A 27,942-nucleotide genomic window follows, 5' to 3' on the forward strand; every position below is an offset into this window, starting at 1 on the left:
CTGATCTTCCTTGTGCCACCACACCTAGCTTAGGCAGTGCTGGGGACTGAACCCAGGGCTTCATGCTAGGTGGACCCACTGAGCCATAGCCCTTGAACAATACACTGGATTTTTGCACCCTCTGCCACTTTTACCTATAGCATAATGCTCCTCAGGCTATACAAATGCAAATCTGAGTCATCCTACCTGTGACTGCTTAACTCTTGTTTGCTTTGAAAGCCTTGACTAATTTTGGAAACTTTTCCTTTGACCTTCCACAAGGCAGTTTCTTGGACAAGCCTATTTTCTTCACTTTCCAAAATGCGGATAACACAGTCCATGGTGACAATAAAATACTGTATTTAAATTTCCTGACATTTACAAGGCTCTTGGCAATGACAGGTATTTTATGACCTCCATGTATAAGCTATGACCTAATTATTATCTGTATTGTGTGATCAATCCAGGCCTAACTTTTCCTCTTCCTGCCCACACCACCACTTCTTACTGTTCTCTGCATTTTATGTGCAAGGAAACTTAGAACACAATGTTAAATAACTTGTTCAAAGGCAAATAGCAACTGTGGGTTTGAGATTTGAATACTGTAGGACCTACTTTTCAAAACCTCTGTCCTGTATTGCTTTATCCTGGCAAGTTTTGCTTGGGACTGATGCAAGGGTGGAGGGTAAGGGGTGTGGACTTGAAGTAGGAGTGAAAAGCCCAAGAGCTGGCTTGGCATTCAATCCCACCAGGCCCTGTGAGCCTCAAAATTATGGCTTGAATGAAGTAGGAGGCAGTTTGTGGGCTGACCAGGGTCAACTCCCTGTGCTTTTGGCTGCAAGAGCTTCATGGAAAGGCAGCTTCCTCTGTCATCCTACCTCAGGCTACGGCACCTGGGGTGGGAAGTCAGAGGCTAGCATACCAGGATACCTGTGAAAACCTGCCCAGAGCCTGCAGGGAGCTGGTTGGCACAGCACCTGTGGGCGCAGGGGTTAGAAATGGGCCCTGTTGGCTATATAGTGGCACATGGGAGGCCTGAGTCAAATGTAGCTCAGCAAACGAGAGCCCGTGTGAGTTGAAGTCGTTTCCTAAATTCCACCTTGATGTGAACATGAAAACTTTGCATTTATCTTAGGCAGAGGCCAGCCTAAAGGGTACATTAAGAATTCTCGTCTTGGTACTGGAGAGATGGCTCAGTGAGTAAGAGCGCTTGCTGCTCTTCCAGAGCATCCGCACCTGCATCCGCACCTCCATCAAGCGGGTCACACAGCCTGCAACTCCAGCTCTGAGGGATACAACGTTTTTTATGGTCTCCAAAGGCACTGTAGTCACTCGCGTGTACACGCGCGCGTGCACGCACACACACACACACACACACACACACACACACACACACACTTTTAATCTTTAAATAGTTTTGTGGAAAACCTGTATTTTGATGCATGTCAGGAGTGTGGGATTCTGGGAGATGACATCTTCTGAGATTGGACTCTCCTCAAACGAAGGGAAACTCAGAAGTTGTAACTTGAATTTGCCACTTTACTCGACAGTAGAAGAGTCCTTCCAATCAAAACGCAACAGCTTTAGGCTTTCCTGAATCTTCTCTAGGTCCACAGTCATCTTAGGTGAGAACCCGTCAGTGAACCTCGTCCTCAGGGATGATCTTTTACATCATTGGTCCTATTTAGGACCAGAGGCAATTTTTAAAAGCATGTTAGCTAGAGAAGAAAATTGTTATTGTTTGGAGCATGTATTATCCTTTTTCAGTCAAGGTCATGTACATAGTTTAGTATTTATATCCCTGAGCAAGAAACCTGGGCTGAATTGAGGTAGTGAACTTCAGAAAGACCAGAGTTCAAAGGCACAGTGTGTCGGTGCTAAGCGCCAAGCCTTGGGCCAGCAAAGCTAAGACTCAGTTTTCCCTAAATTGAAGACATCAGCTCTTTACAAACGTATTTTGATGTTGTTTATGTGGACTATGAATTAGGGGATAACTTGTGGAAGGGCTGGGCTGTTGGCTGAATCTGGACTCAAACGCCCTGTCCTTCATTTTCCTGGAAGTTGCATATTACTGAAAAAGAGAGTCTGACCGGCCAGGAGGTGCTTTCTGCTGACCTCCCACTGCAGATGGAGACATGGCCAGAAGGGCACATCTACCTTTGGTATGAATTCTAATGCAAGCGTCAAGAAGTGGTCCCTCCTCAGCCTTCCTCACTCTTGGAGAAGCTGGTTCTCAGCTGTTGCTGGGAGCCTCCCATCGCTACACATTACACCAGTGAAACCTTCCCCGTACCAGCAACCCTCGCTCCTACTTGACTTCAGTCAACGATGACACCGTTCTCTGAACTGTCTGATTATGCATCAACATCACTCCTGAGCTGGATACGCAAATAAATCAGTACATGTCACCTAATTCTTGACCAACTATCTCAGATGGGCACTATTTCCCTCAGCCTGTGGTGTAAAAACCAAGATCCATGGAAATTAACATTACTTCTGAGGTCCCAAAGACAAAAATATGAAAACAATGGGATTTCGAACCCAGCTGACATTGTGTTCAGTGCCCCGCCTCCGTTCTAATGATTTTGGTAGTGAGACACACTAATAAACTTAATCTGCTTTACTGAGGCCGTCCTTTAACGGACAGTAATTGTGCACCTTGAACAATCAAGCCTACTGCAGTATCAGGTGGCAAGAAGTGTCTCCAGGCGTGTGAACAAAAAACAATTAGGAGGGGCTGGAGAGATGGCTCAGCGGTTAAGAGCACTGGCTGGTCTCACAGAGGACCAGGATTTGAATCCCAGCACCTACATGGTGGCTAACAACCGTCCATAACTCCAGTTCCAGGGTATCTGACGCCCTCTTCTGTCCTCCATGGGCACTGCATGGCATGGGTGCACTTACATGCATGCAGACATAACATTCATACACATGAAATAAAATTTTAAAAAAGGAAAAAATTAGGGGAACAAATGACTCCCACAATTCTGATGTCCAGAACGTGAGCTTCAAGGATCAGAGACAAACCCGGGGACAGGACATGTCAGTGTAAGTAAGCAAAGCAAGAAAACGGGTTCAGTTTTGCCAATTTTATTGAACCAATAAAATTCCTACTAATAACAATGAAATAAATTTCTGCAGGTATAAATGTGATACAGTTTAACAAAACCCATTGTTCTGTACCTATAAATAGATTTTCAAAATGTCATAAAAAGTGCAGTTATGAATTGTTGTTACATGTTAATACACAGTTCCTTTATTTCAGATGTGTTTGTCTTGATTCACTAACAGTTCCTTCTGTTCAAATAATATTACCCATCCCTCAAAAATAAAGGGGGGGGGAAACAGCAAGGAAGGGCATCACACACTAGAATATTACACATAAGCGGCCCTTCAGGCCAGCTTTAGTCAGAACCGTAAAATCAGCAACATAGAAAAATCAAACCTAATTTTACGTACAAAAAGCTCTCACGGGCCCTACCGTCCCCTTAGCTGCAGACTCCTGGAGGGCATTCGGAGCTGAAGAGGCTTCTGTGGTTAACTACTTTAGACTACATGGACAGCAGGGTCTGGTTTGCCAGAAAAAGTTTAAAGTGGCTGTTTGTTGAGTTTTCTATTTTCAGAATTGAAGCTGTAAGACTGCCCTCTGACAATGAAACCTGTGAATCCTAAATTGCATCAGTGATCTATTGGGAAAAATCTTATTCTAATTCAAAACCTTATAGAGTAAGAGACTGATATATATAGCAGTCTCGAAGATCATGTCCTCCGCCTTACATTAGTCCAAAGTCACGTGCTTCATAAAAAAGTTACAGTAACAAAGCACAGGACTACAAAGGCAGACATCACAGCTTCTGATTACACTGAACTAAAAGTACCAAGGAACTCAAAGGTAATTCTGTATTAATACTGAACAAAGCACTAGAATCGACATTTCACAGCATGCTACATATATCGCTCACAACTGAAGGATGAAATGGAAGTCAAGAAGTCGGCAATCTGATTTTGTGTGCAACTCAGCTACGAAGTCATAATATATACATTCATCATGTAGCTACCCTGCGGAATCAGGATTCAGAGAGGGTGTTCAAGTCCAAATCCTATTCATAAAAGATGCATCCAGTTCTTCCATGACCAGGAAAGTTACTTTCAGGTTTGAAGGAGCTAATCAAGCGGCCACACTCCATGGTGACCTGCCAGGGTTCCTGTTCACCTTGTCCAGACTCTGTGTGCCTATTCACTTAGCACAGAGGAGGTGCCAAGTGGCCTGGGACTGCTTTCACACTGATTTTGATTTGGGTTAAGAGAGTAAATGTGAAAAGAGGAAGGGAAGTGTACTTTCTCTCCTGAAGACATGAATTCAAGGACGTATCTGCACCAGATGGAGAGATGGACCACTCTCCTCGGTGAACGAGGTGCCATCCAGCTCAGCTTCTATTCTGGAGAGCCAGTGAAATTAAGAAAGGAAACAGTCTGCTTTACAAAGAAAACTTCTTGCCTACCCAACTCATACCTTTTTTTCATCCTACCTTTTGATCTTTTATCAGACTTGGGAGCACTAGTTAAAATTTGTAAAGATGGATTACAAAATCAGTTTTACTCTGAATATGAGGTGTACATTTAACTCTTCAGTACCCAGGAACATTTTAACATTAAAGACCAGAGTCTCTTCCTCTTTAATATTCTTTCTGTAGAAATTATACATTCACTTTTAAGACGTTAACTTGAGCAAGAAAATAGACTGTTTTAGCAAAATTTTACATACCAAAATTATATTTATCATATTTAGATTCCTCATGTGTGGTGTCCTGTGAACTATAAAATGGGGTGTGTGTTCTGCAGTTCTTACACGTGTTGCACTGCCTCCAAGGTTTCTACAAGCATTCGAGAGCCAGAAGCTTTCTGTGCCCCCCCACCCCCACGCACCTCTCCTTTGCCATTCTGTACTTGATGGCGGTGAAGTCACAGTTCAGTTAAAGCCAGAGTGTTGTATCACTTAATGAATCTTTCAGTCGCCAAGTCTTATTCCCTAACCAGGCCTCTGCTTCACTCTTGGGCCCTTACAGGCATTTACTGGGCACGCCAGATTGGGTTGCTCAAGACCAAGGTGGAAGTACCCGAGTACCATCAGAGCTGGCAAACTCTACTTCCATGGGTGGTTCGCCTTCGGGTTGGACAGCCTTCTACATAGGTATGCATCTCCACTAGGAATCTGACAGTTTATGTCTGGCTGGGAGAGGAGGGTGCACCTCTTCCTCTGTACACCCCCTTTCCTAATGACACCAATGCCAACGTACCTGGAGAAGCAGCTAGGACAATCAAGACTGTAAGTCAAAGCATTTCCTTTTAATCTCACGGGATAATCCTTTCTCCCAATAAGAACAGGGGAGGGAGGTTAGATGCTTATCTAAGCAACTCAAATCCTTGTGTACCCAGTTTTGTGGGATTTTATCTACATCATAAATCAGATAGGCTTATGTGATCCAGTCTGACCCTCTCAACACCTTTTGTCATAATCCTTCTATGAAAAATGGGTCTTGAGGCCCAAACACCAATAAAACCAAGGTCTGAAAACTACTTCATTTGTGTGTCCCACTACAGGGTTACAGGTCAGTCTGGATTGCTGGAGAATTTTAACTCTACATTCAAACAACTTGGACCAATATTCATTATCTAATATAGATCCAAGTTAGGATGGCAATTCAATCACTTTGAATTCCTACTAAATGTTAAATTCTGCATGGTAGAAATAGTTCAATTTCTGTATCATGTATAAATATAAAGATTCCTACTTTGTAGAAGGCAAAAATCTTTTATGATTTATTTAAAATATGGAAGTAGTTATTACTCAACAAGAGGTGAGCCTAGGAGAAGGCTGGGTGCCTGGGGTTTACAGGCTCTTTGGGGATGAGGTAGAGGAGAGCAAGGGATTTTGGCAGCTGGGAAAGGATGGAGACAGCCGGAGGTGGGCGGGAACAGCGGTGCCTGTGACATCGTGGGTGTCCAGGGCGAAAGTCAGGTAAAATACAGACCGATGGAAGAGAACTGGAGTGAGCTGGGACAAAGCCTTACTCTGGAGGGGAAAAAATAACCCAGAAAAGAACATGCTGGTGACAATCAGCAGGAGGCTGGTGATGTTCAGATGTGAAAGGCATTCAGATCAAGATGGGCTGGGGAAGGGAAGGAGAGCTAGTGTGTGGAGGCTGAGGCACTTGGAGGAGGAGATGGCAGGCAGGGAAGGGTGGGGAATGCAGGTGGGAGCATCCCACCTAGGAAATGCTTCCTTTACGCTAGCTCCAAGAGTCAGCCAGACTCTCTGAACTAAGTTCCAAGTGCTCTTGGAATGTTTCCTTCCTCACAGGCCTCTGCCTTGGCACATACCGCCACCTTAACAACTCCACACCAGCTGTTTTTGTTCTTGGTCTGACCTAAGCAGGTACTATGTAACGGAGCCTAAACAGCATGAAATACGCTACAAATGCAGCGGGTGTTTAAGTTCTATTGACTGACAAAATACATTCATGTTACTGCTTGAAGGAAAGACTATGATTTGATTCTGAGTCTCCACAGAGGTATAGCAAGGAAACAGTCCAGGATGAGGGGCGCCTAGCACAGTTCCAGTTACAGAAACAGGTAACTTAACACTCCATCTAACAGACAGAGGAGCCACATGCCTTTCTGCTTGCTACTGAACTGCACTGCTGGGAAAGTTCTCTGCGTATCACACAGCAGACTGTTGCATGTGCTTGGACTCGTGCCAGACCACCCTTTTCATAGAAGATGAAAACGGCCTATTATGAAGAACATGGTCTTGCTTTCTAGAGAGCAGATTTAGAATTGTGTTTAAAACACAACATAAGAGAAAAACCTCATTTGGTATCACAGTGCACAGCATTTCTATGTCATGCACTGGGATTTGCTCTTTTCCTGCATTGTTAGAGTTTAAAAGAAACTTGCCATCAACATAGGAATGCATTTGCCACTGAAAGTGATGGCCTACTTCAAGGACAGATCTGTAGTTGTTTGCTGATAATTTACTTTGCTGTGGCATAAAAATCTAAGCTTTTGGATTAACAAAACCTTTGGTGGGAAAGGAAAGCATTGCTCTGGAATAAACAGTATTAATTAGACTTTAGAATTATGCAAAATCTTTAGGAGATATTATAACACAAACAAAATAGGGCTCTGGTTCCAATTTTCGTGACTTTTACATAAATCTTACATTGAACTTTCTGTTTTAAAAATAGCCCTGTACAGCTGTGCCATTCTTGGGTTTAACACAGTAGGTTAACGCTAAGGCTACGCCTGGGCTCCATGCTGGCTACCTCTGATTTACAGAGTACCCTAAGTACCCCGATCCCAAAGTCTCTTTCCTTCCAAGTACCCCTAGGATACCTGGGGAAGCTGGTCTGAGAAGCCAGTCTGAGAGCACTCATCACCCCCCATAGGCAAAGAGCAGACGGACTTCCCTGTGGGAGGATAGTCCATACCACTTTTTCTTTCTTTTCTCTTTACTTTTTGAGACAGGGTGTCACTATGTAGCTCAGGCTGGCCTTGAAATCATTATGTATACCAGGTTGTCTTCAAAATCACCATTTCTTGCCTCAGCCTTACATGCTGGGATTACAGGCCTGTGCCAACCACACTTGCCTCTCTGGAGATTTCTTAAAGTGATTGAGAAATTAAGATTACCACAGAAGCTAGTGAACTTGAAATTCTAAAATAAGTAGCCATTGTTGAAGTGTGCACATCAGTGGATTGTCAGGCTAACTTTAACTTAGTAAGCAGGGAGTCGAGGGTTCAATTCTCATGTGCTTTCTCACACACACTTGCACACTTTGATTTGGCACAATGTGAGTCAGTGAAGGCCAGCCTGCCATACGATCATACAGTTATACCAACTGAACCAGATAGCTCTTTTTAAAAATATCACATTTTAATATAAAAAGCTACACTATAAATTACTACAATGTAAATTCAATACTCTGAAAAATTCCACCCTGGAAAACCGCATCAGAACTTCAAGTCTGCACTGGATAGAGAGGTTGACGGCCAACTCCTGTCTGCCCCGAGACCCTGTGCAGCTACAGCGGAGAAGCCACCTTCACAAATCAATTTTTCTAGGTTGGTTCACTGAGGTTCATAAATACATTGCTGTGTTTTTGTTAATAGTTCCAAGTCAACCTCTTTTCCTGATTATTGATAGGTCTGTTGAACTAAAAAGATTTTTCTAGGAGAGAGATCTATTAAAGGCACTAACGTTTCCATAACCCAATCTCTAACTACTTACATTTCTGGGGCAAAACACAAACAAAAACGAAAAGCAAGTGGACACTCCAGCTACTTGAATCTCGTTTCCCTTTCGGTGTAAAGTTCACTGGACGTTCTGCGCAAAGTTCTCCTCTTCGTCAACATCAACAGGACTTCATCCTGTAACACAGCTCACTGGCACACACACAGGGCTAGCAAGAGGAACTGTTTCTAACACTTAAGGAAGCAAATGCAAAAATAAGTGAGTGAATATACCCTGCACTTGGACATCTTGAAGTTGGGGAACTCGGATGGACATTCAGGCTGCCACTTGTGTTTTCCCATCTTCTAAATACTTTCCTTGTAGTAAAAACACCCCAAAAATGTGGTGCTGAAGGAAATCAACATACACCACAAACAAAACACAGGAAACCTGGCACAAGTTCTTCAAATAATTTCTTTAAATAAACCATCCTGTCTTCAGAAAATACTAGTGACTTTTTCCTCACATGTTAGATTTCAAACGAGATCCTGGAATCTAAGAGCGCAGGACCGCCTACGTCAGGGGCCACCGCTGCCTTGGTTCTCTCCAGAACAAGGCCTCAAGGAAAGGAAGCGGATGCTTTACGCCAGGAGAGAATGACCTTGGAGGGGAGCACGCGCCTCCAAACACCACCACAGCTCCTTCCTCGGAGAAAAATGTGCGTCCTGCTGAAGTAGTGAATCGAAGTGAGATCTCTACGGGAACGGCCAGGGAAAAGCTCCCCTATGTAGGGGACGACCTGCCTTACATGAAAAGGTGGGTATGTCTTTGAATAACCGTGTGTGAAACTCAAGTCGCCCCATTAAGCAGAGTGTTTTCGGTGCTGTGTGGCTGTGGCCACTGGCCAAGAGGCACTTCACCTTCATGAACACAACAGGGTAAAGTAAAGCTTTGGATCAGTTGTGCTCTTTGAAGACAGGCCATCCAGCAATGGAAAGCCACGCAAAGTGTGACTTCTGGCTGCTTTTTCTCCCCTATGACTTGATGCATTTTTAATTTTTTACCAGTTGTCCACAGAGATTTTTCTCAGGAAGGAATGCTTTGGCATTGACATCATTGTTCGACCTCAGTAAGGCAAAACTGAAAAACAACCTAGCACAGTAAAGAAATCTGAAGAAAATTTCTTTATGGCTCTGTTAAAAAAGGACACTTTGCAGTGCATGACGGGGAGAGTTGGGGTGACGTTTCAGGAACATATTGCACCCTTTGCTGCTGTTGCTCAGTCACAGTAATGCATAGAAACACAAGCTCTGCCTCTGAGTAATAAACTGCCTAACCTATCATAAGAAATCATGTAAAATAATTTCTAAAAGTCTAACAGGAAAAATAGAGGTGCATTATCTTTCCTTTGCTTACTGAAATATAGAAAAAAACTCTGAGAAAGGAAAAATGTGCAAAGAAACGTTTTGGTCAGTGTTGTGTGGATGTGGGTTTGTATGTGCCAAGCGTGTGAACTGTGAGCGGCACGTGGGCATGGACTGCTCGAGGTGACAGAGGACCACTGTCCATGACGGAGAGGACTGTGCACACATCCCCTGCCACATATACATCTGACATGGAAAACTGAGGCCTCTGTTTCAGAAGGAAAAGAAAAGCTGAATTTGGCTTTTCAGTAGCATGCTCTAGAATTCATCATGATTAATTTCACATTAAATTATGGACAATGTCTGTATCACATTTCACGTTATCGCCAATAGCAATGTAAGAAAAAACTCAGGTAAACACACAAACATACAAACAGTGCCTGACGACCTCCTAGGGACTGGGACCATGTCCCCAAGCAGCTTTCAGCAGCCCATGCTTTTCTCCCATCAGACTTAGGACACAATGTGGGCATTTTAGGATAGCTAGAGGAGGCCATTCTTGTTGAACTCCAACATCTGAGAAACAATTGCTTGAGCAGATTGTAAGCACTTTCCCTATTTTTTAAAAAGTAAAGTAAAATAATACACATACATACAACCCCCAAAGTACTGAAGTTAAGCATTAACAAACCAGTTCATGATTTATGGTCAAATCCAGAAATCCAACTATTAACAATGCAAAGTAGTGCTCCTCAGGATTATTTTTGCAGTTGTTAGTAATGTTAAGCATCAAGAAATATAAAACACATCATTGCACATTACAGCCAAAAAAAAACAAAAACAAAAACAAAAACAAAACAACCAAAACCCCCAATGGCTAAAGTTTGACACTAGAGAACTGAAGAGTTTTTGATGCCGTATCACAAACAACTTCTGGTGTAAATTCCGCGTGGAGAGGTCTTTACACACACTGACATTCTCCCTGTGGAGCTTCAGGTCAGGTGCCGAGTTATGGCACGGAGGGCATAGAGAAGCTCGGCCTGCATCCGGGCTTCCATCAAGAGCAGATTCACATGAACCTGGAATCAGAATGCTATCAGGTTAGCAGCTGCTGCATACAGTGCAAAGTCTAAAGTGTTCTAGAGTGTTCTCAGACAGCACACTCAGGAACTCGGCTTTATGTGCTTACAGATACTACACACACACACACACACACACACACACACACAGAGGCCTGGGCATGCGCCTGCATGCACACCATGACATTCAAACCTGCACTTGTGAAGACATACCATAATGTTGGCGTATGTCTCTATCTTCCCACCAGTTGAATGCATTGTTGGTGTATGCCCTTGATGAGTAAAGAGAATCTCAGGATAGAATCTAGAAGAGGGGGTTACCCACTGCAAATGTAAATCAGCATGAAGATCCATCAAGGCTGGAGATAAAGAGGCATCTGCCTGGTATGTGATTGGCTTTAAGACCTCAAGAACTGTTAAAAGCTGAGGCATAACATACTTTACCAAGGGCATTCAGATAATTTGGACTGTAGGACCCAGGAAGGATTTTCTTACTCTCTAGCTTGGACTCTTGATTTAATGGTTAAAAAGCCAAGGACCCCAAACCAGCTCTTATGTTTCAATGTTGGTAAAGTCCTTAGCACTTATCAGGGTTTAATTTAAATCACAATTCATGTATTATCAGAGGTACTCTGATAATAATATATTTGGTTCAAAGGTCCTGCATTATATTCTTAAAAACTAAATGACAATGAACCCATTACTCTACCAGTTAAATCTGATGACTAACAAGAACCTTGAAGGAGCAGCGTGCAGGCCAGATCCAGCCACACCTAACACCATTGCTTGGTCATTTCTTTCTTTAACAGACTGGTGAATACTTTCCCAAATACACTTTGAAGATTATTAGTATTTAGAGCCAATCTTTCAAAGACTGATGCTAAAATTAACATTACATACTATGCTAGACAGAGCACATCGCCAGAATTTGGTGGATGTCAACATACTTCAAACTGAGGAAAACATTAAAGCAGCTACTTGAGCCTCTTCAGCTTGGATGCACCGAGTTTTCATTCTTGATTGCTGTCCTCTGAACACATCTGGTCTATACTGGCCATGACAGTCTCTGTCCTCTGAACACGTCTGGTCTATGCTTGTCCTGATGTTCTCTGTCCTCTGAACATGTCTGGGCTATGCTGGTCCTGACATTTGCTGCCCCATGAACACGTCTGGGCTATGGTGGTCCTGACATTTGCTGTCCCCTGAACACGTTTGGGTTATGCTGGTCATGACGTTCACTGTCCCCTGAACACGTCTGGGTTATGCTGTCATGACGTTCACTGTCCCCTGAACACGTCTGGTCTATGCTTGTCCTGATGTTCTCTGTCCTCTGAACATGTCTGGGCTATGCTGGTCCTGACATTTGCTGCCCCATGAACACGTCTGGGCTATGGTGGTCCTGACATTTGCTGTCCCCTGAACACGTCTGGGTTATGCTGGTCATGACGTTCACTGTCCCCTGAACACGTCTGGGCTATGCTGGTCATGACGTTCTCTGTCCCCTGAACACGTCTGGGCTATGCTGGTCATGACATTTGCTGTCCCCTGAACACGTCTGGGCTATGCTGGTCATGACGTTCTCTGTCCCCTGAACACGTCTGGGCTATGCTGGTCATGACATTTGCTGTCCCCTGAACACGTCTGGGCTATGCTGGTCATGACGTTCTCTGTCCCCTGAACACGTCTGGGCTATGCTGGTCATGACATTTGCTGTCCCCTGAACATGTCTGGGCTATGCTGGTCATGACGTTCTCTGTCCTCTGCACATGTCTGGGCTATGCTGGTCATGGAACACACCTTCTCTGAGTGCTTGAACTGCCGCCAGTAGCTGTCGTACATGCGCTTGGTCGTTCTTTCAGGGTAGCAGGCCACCGTCTTGATGTACACCTTCAGGCTTCTTTCGAGCAGCTGGTTGACCTCTCCATAGTCATAGTCATCATACCTGTGTGTGACAGCGTGTATCACCGAGAGCAAGTGCCCCACTTCCAGGCACCCCATCAGACGTGGCTGTTTGGTAATTTCATGTAGCAGCTCGGGGAAGGACTATACTCAGAGCCTGTCATGTCATGCTAGGTGGGGGGGGGTCACTAGAGAACAAAGGGGAGAAGAACCAACCCCTAGATCCTCTATAACACTAGGACATGAAAAGAAAAAACTATGGAGCTGTAGTTTATAGACAGTGGTAACTATGTAGAGGAAACGGACCTGAGTCTGGGAGCTATGATTTCAAACAGGGTGGGCAGGCGGCCGCTCTGAGAGGTGGATGTGAGCCATCGCTAATATTTACTAAAAGCTGGAGAAGGCCGAAAGATCGGACTTGGGTGTTTCAGGGCAGAGGGAGACTATGTGTCTAACAGGCTTATGCTAAAGCCAAACACTACTCGTAGACCGACTGAACCAGTTAGACATCTTTAATCAGAAAACTGAAAACTAAAATACTTCAAAATCCAAAACCATGTGACTGAGAGACAAAAGTTAGGGCTTCAGGGCTCCCCCCGCCCCGCCCCAGTGATGGAGAGCAAATCCAGGGCCTTGAGTGTGCTCGGCACATGCTCTACCACTGAGCTGCAGCCCCAGCTTTCAGAGTAATTTGGATATTAAATTATCAGATTAGGAATGCCAGCTATAGGGTCTTTTTATATAGCATATTGCATTATTAGGTGATTTATCAGAAATTTTGTGGTTTCTTGGTTAAAAGTATAGAAAAGACTGCTTAACAAATTGAATCCCAGTTCCACTCCATTCCTCTCATAGATATATTATGTAATATACATGAAACAGTCTATATATAGAGTCTGTGTTTCATTTAGATATATTCAAAACTGCAAAATCTCCCTTTCTGCAAATCTATCTTCATAAAGAAAAAGCACTCAAAGAGCCACACTCTGCCAACAGCCTTTCCGACTGGACCTCTGGGCCCGGCCCGCCTGGCCTTGCTGCCTCTCACGCTGATTTTCCGACTGGACCTCTGGGCCCGGCCCGCCTGGCCTTGCTGCCTCTCACGCTGATTTTCTGACTGGACCTCTGGGCCTGGCCTGCCTGGCCTTGCTGCCTCTCACGCTGATTTTCTGACTGGACCTCTGGGCCTGGCCTGCCTGGCCTTGCTACCTCTCACGCTGATTTTCTCAGTTGAGAAGCCTTAATTAACACATGGATCCACAGGCCTCATTTCAGTGGCCTTTGTGAGCTTTGTGAGGGCAGAATCTAGTATAGCTTTGCTGATACCCTAAATATTATTCTTTCAAAAAACAAGCCACACTAATTACACAAACCTGAATTTATTACAGCGTTCTGAATGGACACCCACTTTTCAAATTTCCCACACTGACCTGTTCTTTCAGAAAGGGTTCTCAAATTGACATATCACTCTGTTTATTCTCCACATTAGTAAATTCTTACTGTTGTACTGTGTTATCAACACACAAATAAATGCAAAACTATTTATTTACTTAAATGTGTCCACATGTGTAGAGATGCATGTGTGCATGTTGGTGTGTGTGCATGTAGAGGCCAGAGGTCAACCTCAGTGTCATTCCTCAGGTGCTATCCACCTTAGTTTTTTGAGATGGGGTCCTTGCTGGGACCTGGGGCTTGCCAATTAGGCAACCCTGGCTGGCCAGTGAGTCCCAGGGATCCTATGTCTGTCTCCACGGAGCTGGGATTACAAGTGTGCATCACCGTACCCAGCTTTTTATGTGGGAGCTGAGGCTCAAACTCCAGTTCTGAACCTTGAAAAGCAGTGTACCGACCGAGCCATCTCCCCAAGTGTCAGACTTACACCACTTTAAATGAAGAAAAATAATCCTCAGATGGAGTTGTTAATTCTGAAGTCCACATGTAATGTTTTTCTGCCAGAAGGCTGTGTGTCTCCCAAGCAGGATATAAATAAAACTAATGCCTGAATTTTCACTCAGAAATTCAGAAAATTGTGAACACACCTGATTCCAAACATACAGTGAACATAGTTGAACAAAGCTCTGCGCAGGGTGGTGGTGTCCACATCCTCATGGGTGGCCATGGTGTTGTAGGTGAGAGTGTAGACCATTCGGAACTTCTCATCCAGAAGATGTCCGATGTCGGAGTAGAGCCTATTCACCAGCGAGAACCCGTGGTTTTCCCAGGTGTAGTCCTGAAAGAAGAAAAAGTGTTCACTTACAAAATGGGCATTCTCTGTTGAAATCTGTTTTTTTTGAAAAATAAAACTGTGGTGCAAGTCAGGGGCGCCCTTCTAACTCAGTTCTAGGATGGCAGGTTTACCCAGAACTCTTGCCATTGGTTTGTACAGTGCACGGCCTGGGTGCTGCACTGCAGGGTTCAGGGACTGGCATGTTTGTGATGGAAGGCTGGCCACACCCCGTGGGCAGGTACTGTGTACACTACGCTATCTGAACAGCCCCAGAAGCTCTTGGAATATCCCTCTGTCACCAAACTTATTCAGAGACGCTGAGTATCTGAATCAGCATGAAGGACTAAACCAAACTTAGCCTGCCTTCCCTCCTGAAGAGCGGCCGGCACTGTGGGAGGCTGGTCCTCAAGCACAAACCTACGCTGTAGTATACATGTCCATTTACCATCCCTTTTCTTGCTCTCCTCCAAAACATGCACAAACAGTACATAACTATCACATACTGATGCAGACGATTAAGCCGTTTCCTTCTGACTTAAGGAGGAATACACTGAAATAATAATCTTATTATTAGGATATCAAATCAGACTGGGTCGAAGACTAAGCTAGATGAAAAGATGTACAGATGTGGCCAGAGTGACCCTGGTGGCTCAAGAAGACTATGTAGATTTCCACGGTTGACAGCTGAAAGGACAGCTTTCTACCTGAGCTCGGAATGTTGGCAGGTGTTCTTCTCCTCGCCTGGCAAAGTCCTCATATCCAAAGCCAGGGTCTTCGACGTATCGGGAGACGTCAGCTGTTAAGACCACGTCATCTTCAAAGTCTAAGGGAAACAACAAAGAACCCGGTGTTGGGGTGCCGCCTGCAGATCCAGTAAGGCCGCATCCGGCTTCCCCCACTTTGCAGCTTCCCACGGATTCCACAAGCGATGGTCTTGACTAGACGGCTTAATCTACAGAAAGTATATAGGGGCAAAGTTTTGGGCACAATTTCGTTACCAAATAGTGGGTATTAACATTTAATTATAGTCAAGTAGTAAAAAAAAGTCTAAATTGCAATATTTAAACCATAGTAGCAAAGGATCAATAGAGAAACAGGAGACAGCTCAGGCCTCTCCAGGGGATCAGGTGGGTTATGAAGAAGGAGAAGCAAGGGCTGAAGATGCCTCAGTTTGAAGATAGAATCTGTCAGCCTATTCACAGCATACAAATCTATTACCTAGTTCACTGGTTTCCAAGAGGGCTCAGGAGGGGGATGAGGGCTCAGGACGGGGATGAGGCTTCAGGACGGGGATGAGGCCTCAGGACGGGGATGAGGGCTCAGGATGGGGATGAGGCCTCAGGACGGGGATGAGGGCTCAGGACGGGGATGAAGCTGGGAGTCCCATGGGAGGGGAATAAGCCTTTTCGGTGCCCTGCCAGTCTTTATCCACGTGGGTGCGATTTGCAGGCACATTGTGCATCACACTGACAATGCGCATTTTCCACGCACACAGAACTAAAGCACAGCTGTAAGGAGTGCCACTAACTGCAACCAGAGTGGGTGTTACAGCAGCAGTGGCCACACCTTTAATCCCAGGACCAGGGAGCCAGAGGCTGGCAGAGCTCAGTGACTTCCAGGCCAGTTGGGGCCTCAGGGAGACCCTGTATCAAAGCAACAACAACAAACAAACAAACCCAAACAACAACAACAATCCCCAGGTTCTTCTGCAAGTCTGATGGTGTGAAAAACTCCCACTGAAAGCTGTGACTGCTTAATGCACATTAGTGCAGGAGGGAGATAGTTTTCTTCCAATTCACTGGTTTTAGGTCATTTATAATTACTTTTTTTTCTGATTTCAACCAGTAAAAGTGAATGAACAAGCTGTATTTTTCTATTCTACAAATGAGCATCTCTTTCTCAAAATAAAAGCATAGCTCCTATGGAATATTTTCTTAATAAGTAATTTAATTGTTAAACTCAATCTTTAGTAAGCGGTAAACATTTAATAAAGTTAAAAAACATTATATGGCATAAGAAATGTAATTATTATTTGGGAAAATTTTTTTTAGGAATTTGAGAAACAAGGGTAATCACACAATTTCTTCTGAACGCCTATTAGACCTCATTATCAATCTTTGCCACTGCATGAAATGCCTAGTAAGATGATCCTCCTTTTCATTTTAAGCTGCTACCCTGTGCTAAGTCGGGTGCTTGAGAACAGCAGGGAAGAGCAGAATCCCAGGCTGCGCAGTGCTGGCTGCATGCGTGAGCTCTAGCTCGTCAGGACAGGGAGAAGGCTCACACTGCACACCGGGTGCAATGCCAGGCCCCTAGCAGCTATGTTTTTCCTTGTTTCATTATATAAAAAGGAAATTCACATAAGAATTAAATGTCAGCCGCTTAATGCTCGTCTGAAGCTTTTCTGTCTTTACGGTGCTGGCACTGATTCCAGGCCTGCACACTGACCAGCGCACCACAGAGTTCCATTCCCAGCCCAAGCTGAAACTTTAGGCAGTTTTCTCTACAGGACATTTTGGGCTTATCCCATAGCCCGGCCCACAGCCAGTTTCTCCTAGTTGTTCAGACACCATTCAAATGTATTTTCTTCAGAATGAGGTAAACATTCTTAGAATCCTTCCCTACATAGACTCTGGAATGCTGTATCACACTAATCAAACCAATAATTTTTAGAGAGGAAAAAATAAATTTCAATTTCCATTCTAAAATTGGCCGATCTATAAAAACAAGTCAATTGGCCACCGTACAGGACCCCTGTGCAACATTATCTTCATGTAGTCAGCAGCCTTAATACTTAACAGCATGCCTAACAGCAAAATTATATAATGGACTGATTTACATCCTCAAATGACATATGATATAGCTTCTTGTTCAAATCAGAATATGACTTCTAAACAGGGTCAAGACTTGCTAGTCAAAAGTCTCTTTCAAAGGCAGTAGTCCAAGAGGTCTACCTTGGGATCTAAAATATATTTTCAATATTTCCCTAAAGGAGTAAAATACTTATACACATCAAGCACTACTGATCTTAAAGAAGCTCCTAAAATTAACGTTTGGAAGCAAATGGACAGTATTAATTAACCTTAACACAAATGTCTGTCTTTTAGTTTGCTCAAAGGTTCACCTACAATCCTCATGTTTCTTGACTGCCACTTGTTCCCCCGATTTTGACAGTCACACTTCTTTAACAAAGTCTGGAATTCTGTTAACAGCAGGAACAACACTCGGTTTTGGACTCAGGCTCCCAGGGATACGCTGACAACACCTCACACTGCACTGAAGCCTAGCACCCCCCCCCCCCCGGCAAATGGACAGTATTAATTAACCTTAACACAAATGTCTGTCTTTTAGTTTGCTCAAAGGTTCACCTACAATCCTCATGTTTCTTGACTGCCACTTGTTCCCCCGATTTTGACAGTCACACTTCTTTAACAAAGTCTGGAATTCTGTTAACAGCAGGAACAACACTCGGTTTTGGACTCAGGCTCCCAGGGATACGCTGACAACACCTCACACTGCACTGAAGCCTAGCACCCCCCCCCCGGGCTCTTATCTGCCCCTGGGTACCGGTCTGCAGGCCAGCAGTGCAGGCGTCATGAGGGGCTTAAAGAGATGTGCCTGCCCAGGGCAGCCCACTGACTACAGCACACAGGTAAGCAGATTCCCAAGCAACTCTGCCCAGAGGCTCGAGAAGCTCAGCGCCAGCTATCTCTGGACTAGACGTCCACTCAGAATGTCCTCAGCATGGCACGGGGTATGCTCCTTAATGTTAGAAAGGCCATTAGGATAAGGCTGTGTCACCCAAGTGACCAACTTCTTCGTACTACTTACCCTCATGTTACTGTCCTAAACGTACCCAACAGCTGCTCCTATACCCACCATCCTGTCCTGCTTATCTGTCTGTGCTAGGCCTGACTGCTGTTCACCACATCCTCTGATTCCTTCCTACCCAGGCCAGTGCTTGGCTTCCTTACACTCAACTCAGAGAATGATCTTCGATCTAAGCGTGGCAGGGCAGGGTTTCTTCCTCTGGGCCCTTACTGGGCCACCCTGGTCCTAGCGAGGTGAGTTTAGTGCCTCTTTTATGCTCACGTCTCCCACCTTCTGCCATGTATTGCAATTGTCTACCTCTTCCCACTAGCATGACAGGTACTGTAGGCAGAGATCATGCCTTAAGACCTCAGTTTCTACCTGGTTCCACATAGGTACCCAATAAGTGTTTATACAATGAATGTAACAGCAGGAGCCTTTCCTTGAGGTTTCCTACTGAGAATAATTCTGATTTGTAATTACAGTTGCCTTCTAAGTGGATTAAAATAGTTACCTAATTGGGTAGGTAAAATCTTTCATTAAAAAAGCATGATTATCAGGGGAAGTGCTTAGAGCCAGGCTTGTTCTTACTTCTGAGAGCTATTCTTCAACACTGTGTTTACCAGAGACACACAGCTAAAACAATTCTCAGAATTTAAGGCTGGCTGATTTAGCTTTAAGATTGTAATTTGTAGTCGGAAGAGCCATTTACATAGACTGCTGCCTTTTGAAGGGTTCTGGGTTTGTGCTGAGTTTATGATGCTTGAATAACATTGCTGTGCGCGGCTCAGTATCTTTAATAGAGGAAACCAAAAGGCTGTCTTCCTGTTTCAAAATTCTTAAGAGAATCAGAAAAACGTGTTTTAAACATTTGTTTTATCTTTGTGTTGTGTGTGTAGGTGTGCCCGTGCCATGGTACCTGTGTGGAAGATAGCGTGCAGGAGTCAGTCTTTCCTTCCACCCTGTGGATCCCAGAATGAAACTCAGGCCTTTACCTGCGGAGCTATCTCCCTGGCCCCAGCAACTGACTGCTTTAAACAAGTAACCAAGACAGCAAGAACGGCCTAGACGTCTGTCTCAGAGGATTCGAGACAGTTGGATGCCGAGGAAGGACGCTGCAGTCAAGGATGAGTGCATATGGTGTCTCTCAGGATCACACTGGCCCCAGAAAATTCCTACTGCCCAAACCCTGCAGCTGACACAGCATCATGGCACAAGGCCCTTCCGCCTAGTCTGTGATGGTCGTACAGAAGGATCTGGTGGCCTCCCAGCCCGCAGGGCACACCATATCGTGCACACAGTGAAAGCACTGTGGCTGGTCTATGTATTGACTACCTCTGCTTATTACTCCTTCTGAGCACACTCCTCCTTCTAACAAGTTGGCTGTGGACGGCATGCCATGTTCTGCGGGCAACAGCCACACGCACTTGGAGCTCGCGCCTCCTCCTCGCAGCAGAAGCCTCACTGTCTAGGTTGTGAGTGCCCTCCACATGTGCGCACAGCGCACTTCTCAGAACACATCCCACTGTTAAGCAAAGCCTGACTGGACGTTCACAGTCACTCCTGCTGAAGACGGAAAGCAAGGACATGGGCAGAGAGCGAGGGGATTGAGGTGAAGGAGATGGCGTGGGCCTTCTTGTGTCCATGTGGGAATGACTGCAGCCCAGTGCTCTGTGAATGACCGAATAGGGCGATGGGAGCGTTGGGTTGGGGGAGAAGCACCTGAACGGGGAAATGAATGAAACGTGTCTCCGGAGACCACAAAGAGACTTTCTTTCTTCTCCTTCTCAAAGCGTGTGGTCATTTCTTCCTGAGTCGTCCCTTCATCGTCCCTGTCTTCTTGAAGCCTCTTCATCCTTTCCATCAGGGCTTCTAGCTCGCTTAGAGAATCCACAATCTGGAACCGTATGAGAACATGGGGTGCGATTAGCACTAAAACCTGCTCCAGTCGGCGACCCCTCCCCAGGGCCCCTTGGCTGTGCACAGAGGCACGGCTCCCTGCTCCATAGATGCTGGGCCAAAGAAGCACGTGCAGTTAGCAGGAATGTTTTTCAAAGGGGCCAGAATAGGCAAATACATAGAGATAAAAAGTAGGTAAGTAATTGCCGACTAGGCATGGGGGAAGAGGATGGGTGGGAGGGGTTATGGAGTTTCCTTTTTATAGGAAGGAAATGTTCTAGACTTGATTGTTGCCCAACTCTGCGATGGTACTAAGAACTACTGGGTTGTACTCTTTACATAGGTGAATTGGATGAAATATGAATTATATTTCATTAAAACTACTAAAAAATACCCAAAGTGGGTCTTTCACTAAGTCCACAGCAATTACATGACAGACTCAAACATTTCTGGATGCAAGCATCTGATTCAGTTATAAATATAACACAGGGGCTGGAGAGATGGCTCAGTGGTTAAGAGTGCTGGCTGCTCTTGCAGGGGACCCAGGTTCAATCCCAGCATCCACATGGTGGCTAACAGCCATTAGTGACTCCAGTTCCAGGGGAATCCAGTGACACAGGTGCATTTACACACATGCAGGCAATACACTCATACACATAAAATATAAAAAATAAATATAAAACATTTATAAGTACATGCATATTTAAGTATAGAATGCTATCATTTAAATAGTAGGTTATATTTTACATAAGATGAAGCAGCCTCAGGACCTACTCTGGTCTGAGGCATGCTTCCCATTAGCTGCCCAGCATCTTACAGACAAACACACTGTTTTGAGATCCGCCATGCAAACGTTTATCAATAAAAGCCCATGATCCATAGAATGCACCTATGTTCGGTTTTATTATCTCTAACAATATCTTTTTGCCTGAGGTGCCAAGAAAGGTGCAGAAAATCTGAGGAAGGATAAAGATACTGGTTAGAGCAAGAAACTCAGAATGAGACGCTGGTCAGTGACGATGACATAAAGTTCGGTTAGTGACAAAATTCTAGTACAAATTTCACCATCAGTGTGAAGGTGAATTCTGTAGTAATGATGTCTGGATTTAAGGGAAGAAAAGAGAATTTTTTTGGTTATATTGTTTTCAAAAGTTCACATGGAGATCATGAAGGCGTTGCCAGGAACCTTAGAGTAATAACAATTTAAAAGTTTGAGGTGGGCACGCAAAGATGTTACACAATAAACCCTGAAGTTAAAAAGAAAGGAAAGTCAGGACTTCAGATACTGGTGAGTTTTTGTAGCAATGAAAGTTTCACAAGAACCTGCCAGTACCTGACAGACTGTCCAGTCACAATGGAGCCTCTCTAGACATTGTCTCTAGACATTAAGATCACAAGAAACAGTGAAGAGAAGCATAAGAAAACGCACCCCAAAGTTGCTGCCCGTCAGAGATGCATTCTCTATGCTGTTGTCATTGGCGAGATCACACACACAGAAGTTGTTCACTGAGATTAGCCGGAATCCGTTGGAGATTTCTGGATCTCTCTCTGGATTGATGCCACTACCAAAAACAAAGCTGGCCAAAGCGTGGTAGTGTGCCAGAAGCACCACGGCATGCACCAGCTCAGGCAGGGACCAGTTATGTTCTCCAGTCTTCACAAGTTTCTGAAATGTGAACATGAACCACAGTGGATAGGGAGCCCTGAAACCCACCAGAGCAGTTTTCAAAAGCAGGGACAAGTCACCAAGCTCAACGCCCACTTACAGAAGTGAGAATGTAAACTTCCTTTTCAAGGCTAAACCTTACAACATAATGCCGTGGTATCTTCCATAGCGAGCCTCTTGTTCCACAGCGAGTCCTCTGCTTCCAAGGTTATGTCAAACATTATTTAAGAGAGATACTTCAGAGAACAAAACATTAAAGCCAGCCAGAAGAGACTTGGAAGATTTTCTGGCAAAGTCATTTATTTTCAGGTGTTCTGGAAATTATGTCCAACAGAGTCACATGGACACCCAGTTTATCAAGGCAGCTGTGAGCTCCCCTCTAGATATGCAGTAGAAACCCCCAACATGCCACGCAGAATATGAAATATGACCTCACAGTCAAGTAAGAACACATCACATTTCTAATTTTCAATGTATTCACATTTCTAATTACCATTTTTCAGTGTTATTTGACTTGATCCTGAGGCAGAATGACAGGATCACAAGTAAACTTGGGAAATGCAGTAACAGGGCGGGGTGGCACGTACCTTTCTTCCTGATTCTTGGGATGCAGAGGCAGAGGGATCTCTGTGAGACTAGGGCCAGCCTGGTCTAAACAGCAAGTGCCAGGCCAATTGGGGCTACAGGGAGACCCTGTCTCAAAAAAAAAAAAAAAAGTAATGCCCTGTAATGGTTAACCTTGGCTGTGAATTTGACTGGTCTTGAGTCAAAAAGCAAACCACTGGGTGCTTTTTTGAGGATTTTCTTGATTGGATTCTTAGAAGTAGGAAGACTCACCCTGGAAGTGGTTAGTACCATTTCCTGGGTTTGGGTCCTGAGCTGCATGAGTTAAGAAAGCAGGCGGAGCGGTGAGCTGGGCTCTTACTAACAATCTGCTCTAGGCTGTGAGGAGACTAGCTGCCTGTTCCTGCCTTGACCTCCCTGCAGTGGGGCTGTCACCAGGACTGTAGATTATAGTACCCGCCCCGCCCCCAGCTTTTGTCGGGTATCTCTTCTCACACAGAAAAGAAACACAAGTGGCCGCACCATTTCTCCAAGGTGAATCCCACCATTAAACCACCAGGGACTCTCCAGCAGCTCAACGCTCACTTGCCTGTTACCTTCTCTCTTCCTTTCTCTACTCTTTCAAACACTAATCATTCATACACAGTCATGATCATCTACTTCTACCTCCTGCTTTCCAGGTATGATATTCTGGCCTGCTCATCTCCAGGAGGCTACACTGTGGCACTGGTTTCAAGCATAGCTTATACTGTGCAGGAAGGCATCACCCAGCCACTCCTTGTCCCTGGGCTGGTGTCAGAGCACTGCTATCTTGCTTTCTACTCATTTGCTACAATAAATGCTTCTTTAAGCTTACAGCTCCTTCTCTTCACAGCCTCATCCTTACCACTTGGCTTTGAAATGCTGGCTGGTCCTGTTCTGTACAGAGCACTCTCCTGTACAATGTCTTACAACCCAGGTGGATGATTTGTTCCTTCAACTTGACTTCGGCTCATCTGTAGACAGCTATCTGACTCCCTCCCTCCCTCCCTCCCTCCCTCCCTCCTTCCCTCCGAAGTGCTGGGACTAAAGGCGTGTACCACCACACCCGGCCTTCTTTCATTTTTTAAAAATAAATAATTTATTGAGCATTTCATACATGCATACAAGGTGTTTTGATCAAATCCACGCCCACTCCCTCCCCTCCAACTCCTCCCATATCTCCTTATCACTTTTTCCTGATAACTTCATGGACTCTTTCTTCTTCTTTGATTTATTTTTTTTGTGTGGGGCTTTTGGCTACTCTAACATTACCCCCTCTGAAGAGGTAACCCTAAAATCTTTTAAGGATTAGATAAGAGCTCCCAAATACATTCGACATTTTTGGCCTTTGGCACAGAGTGTATAGCTAAGAGGACAAGGACATTGTGAGCTTTAGCCAAGAAACTGGCTACATTTTTTGGGGTCTTTTTACCCTAACTGCCTAGCCAATTCCTACCTCCTGTTCTTATCACACCATCCTCTGAAGAGGTTACCCAAATTGCCAATAGGGAATAGGGATGACGACCGCTCTGGCTTCTTCCACGCTGAACAGGGATGCAGGGTGAGGCAATTGGAGTAACCCTTCTGTGGGTCTATCTAAAAGACTCCCAAATTGTATAACTTATCTCTAGGGGAAAATCTTTTTTTTAAAGCTAGGTTCTCACATAGCTCAGGCTGTCCTCAAATTTAAGATGTGGCTTGGGAGGATCTGAACCCCTGACAGTCTTGTCTCCATGTCCCAAGTGCTGGGACTACAGGAGTATGTCTCTGTGCCTGCCTTCCTGATTTAATTTCTCACCTGCCCTGTCTCCTGAACTAAAGACCTTATTTCCTCAGGCAGCTGAACGTTACCTGATGGAGGACATGATCTTCTGTTTCAGGCCTGTGAGTGCTCTTGTCGGGGAGGAAGCCCTGGAGTCTCCACTCAGCTCTACCCACACATCCTTCTTAGCCTCCTGCAGAATAATCACTGTAGTCTTTACACAGCCTAGGGCTCAGACGACACCCCCTGCAGGCTCGGTGCTCCACTGGCCTGCCTTGGTTTGGGCCATCTGTAATCTACCTGTGTGTCTAAATGTGCTCATAATACAGCGTGGTCCGAATCCTCCAGTGATTCTCAGTGTCTAGTCAGAGGGGTCACCAGGCTCTTTCAGCCGTGTGCACTTCTAATGACTGGGCCCAACAACCCTCGACATTATGCAGTCCATGTGTTCATAAATTAAGGACATTTGTATATTTTAGATAGTACACATATGTATTATGTAATACTAGTAAAAATATACATACACAGGAACTTAAAAAGATGAGAGCTGAGTGTGGTGGTATTTTTCCCTGAGGTAGCATAACTTGGGAGACCACGGCTTTCTGAGGATAAAGTACAAATTCTGGGCTGGGGCGATGGCTCAGCGGTTAAGAGCACTGGCTGCTTTTTGCAGAGGACCTGGGTTCGATTCTCAGCATCCACATGGTGGCTAACAACTGTCCATAACTCCAGTTCCAGGAGATCCAACACCCTCTTTGGACCTCCACGGGTATTGCACGACACAGGTGCACCTACCTACATGCAGGCAAAACACTCATACACATAAAATAAAAATAACAAAGTAGTTTTTTTTTTTAATTGGTCTTTTTGAGACAGGGTCTCCCTGTAGCCCCAGCTGTCCTGGAACTCACTATGTAGACCAGGCTGGCCTTGAACTCACAGAGATCCACCTGCCTCTGCCTCCCGAGTGCTGGGATTAAACAAAGTAGTTTTTAAAAGTACAAATTATGTAATATATTATTCACTGGGTCAAACAAAATGATCCCGAGTCTTCCCATTCCCAAGCCCCACCTTGTACACAGATCCTCATGATCCCGAGCCTTCCCATTCCCCAAGCCCCACCTTGTGTACAGATCCCCATGATCCTGAGCCTTCCCATTCCCAAGCCCCACCTTGTACACAGATCCTCATGATCCCGAGCCTTCCCATTCCCCAAGCCCCACCTTGTGTACAGATCCCCATGATCCTGAGCCTTCCCATTCTCAAGCCCCACCTTGTACACAGATCCCCATGATCCTGAGCCTTCCCGTTCCCCAAGCCCCACCTTGTGTATAGATCCCCATGACCCTGAGTCTTCCCATCCCCAAGCCCCACTTTGTACACAGATCCCCACCTTTGATACCTTGAAGCTGTTAGCTATTCTTCCAACACACCACAAAATGCACCCCAGTTTTCTATGGAGCTGCATACTTTGGTCTTTCGATGAAAGCCCTATTCTATTTGAACAACTTTTCTTCAAGTCCTAACTCAAACGTCCATTCTTTTAAGAAGCCTGCTGACCCTGTTCTGTTTACCATCTATTTGTATACGACTACACTGTATTTACCATCACCCCTCTCTTTCCCCAGAATCCATGTACATTCAAGGGCAGGGTTTTCATCTTTCTAGCTCACAAAGTACTTATGATGTGACATAAAAATAATTATTTACTCACTTATCTAGTTAACATACTACTAAATCAGAATATAAACTTAGGACAGTGCTGTGCTTTACAGAGTCCCAGAAAAGCCATCAAAATCTAATATATATATACGTCCTTGCTTATCACTACCACGTGCCGAACACCGTGTTGAGCCTCACAGGCTGCTGACAGCACCTCTGAGACCCACGTCCTCGCTCAGTCATGATTTTCATCTAACCTGAAGCTCCCATGGGCATTGCATTTTCATATACCAGCTGCCAAGTCATGTTTTATTTGCAAAACCATTTATCTGTGAATTTTAAAATTATGAAATGTGAAAACTAGTAGAAGGCTTGGAATGCACAGACCTCCTCACCACAGAAGTTACTTACTGAGGGGGTACACGTGTGCCAGTAGCACCCCAACCTAGACATTCTTGATGCTGATGGACTTTCTTTGTTCTACCCATGGCTTGAAAACAGTAACCAGCTTTTCTCATGGCCACTTAGCAGACTACAAGGTCAAACTAATCAGTGATTGCTTGCTTAAGGATGCACTTATAATTAAATGAAACTCACTGAATTTCTATTTTCTGTACATAATAGTACTTATTTTTATAGTTCCTAATAAACAGACGTGTTTACAATTCAGTCTTTAAAAATCTTAAACTAAAAACTTAGAACCTTAGTAAATCTCTTTTTTAAACCTAGAACCTTAGTAAACCCCATTTTCATTTCAAAGAAACACTCAGTACCTGAATGTGTTCTTTCGTGATCAGCCAGGGGCGGTGTGCTAGCAGCTTATTAATTTCATTAAGATTTCTCAGTCTTTGTGGCACATATTCCAAGCCATTCAACCACTCAGCAATTCCTCCAGTCTTCAGAAACTCATCCACGTGCATGTTTATCAAGTAAGCGCACTGATGTCGAGCTGCAGCCTAGAGCACAGAGACGGAAATGTATTGGTGGAACTGCCATGGAGGGTCTATCCCACTGCGTACAAGCAAATCATTCAGATGGAGCTAACAGCACTTTTAATCAATAACTTCTCTCACAAAATCCTTCTTCAGAAGTGTCTGTCTCACCGCTGTCATGGATTCCTGAACAGTACATGAAGCTGACACGTACTGTGGGAAGGAAATGATTGTCATATGAAGTCAGTTACGTCTAGCGGCATTTGGAATAGATGAATCCAGAGCTGACTTTCTAGCTGTTTTAAGAAATAAACTACACCTGAAATTCACAGGCTGCTGTGCTGAACAGTGAACTGTATTTAAAACAGTCACATTTCTTGAACTCCGGTCCTAACAATCCATGCTGACGTGAGTGCCTCTCTTAGCTAACTGATCAGCTACACCTCACCTCCGGCCCTTCTTAGACACTGTCCTCACCCACCCTCCCCTCCTATAGGCAGAACTGGCCTGGTGCTGACAACTCGGACACTGAACAGAGCGGAATTCTGTGTTCTCCTCCTGCGGCTGCTTCGCCCCAGCACAGCCCTGGTTCTTCCTGTCCTCTGTGCCCTGGTTCTCTCTTAGGTGGTGAGTGCTCCCAGTCTGCTTTCAGCTTGTCATGGAAACCTTGAGTTAAAATTATTGCCTTCATCAATTCATCATTTCGGAGAGCACAGAACGTGGCTTTTTGTTTCAAACTTCAATCAAATTCAACTTGGTAAAAACTTCTCTTCTAGGTCCCGGTGGCTGTGCTGGTTCCTTCAGCCCAGCTGCGGACTTTCCCTCTCCTAACACATAGCCCAGGG

At 44.7% G+C, this 27,942-nt stretch overlaps 1 protein-coding gene across 2 annotated transcripts in view; it reads right to left on the reverse strand.

Moving 5' to 3' along the window:
• Window positions 1-3,053: 3,053 nt before the first annotated feature.
• The window catches only part of Sesn3 (sestrin 3), a 66,169-nt gene continuing 41,280 nt past the window's right edge, over window positions 3,054-27,942 (reverse strand). For both annotated transcript variants that reach the window (XM_008823132.3, XM_029558685.1), the window contains exons 4-10: window positions 26,939-27,121; window positions 21,920-22,156; window positions 20,314-20,488; window positions 15,486-15,604; window positions 14,594-14,784; window positions 12,453-12,597; window positions 3,054-10,655 (exon numbers count right to left, since the gene is read on the reverse strand). In XM_008823132.3, coding sequence (XP_008821354.1) covers window positions 10,569-10,655; window positions 12,453-12,597; window positions 14,594-14,784; window positions 15,486-15,604; window positions 20,314-20,488; window positions 21,920-22,156; window positions 26,939-27,121 — 1,137 coding nt within the window. In that variant the 3' untranslated portion in view covers window positions 3,054-10,568. The remainder of the gene's footprint in view (window positions 10,656-12,452; window positions 12,598-14,593; window positions 14,785-15,485; window positions 15,605-20,313; window positions 20,489-21,919; window positions 22,157-26,938; window positions 27,122-27,942) is intronic.

This window comes from Nannospalax galili, unplaced genomic scaffold (genome assembly GCF_000622305.1).
Source record: "Nannospalax galili isolate Female #2095 unplaced genomic scaffold, S.galili_v1.0 scaffold469, whole genome shotgun sequence".
Lineage (NCBI taxonomy): Eukaryota > Metazoa > Chordata > Mammalia > Rodentia > Spalacidae > Nannospalax > Nannospalax galili.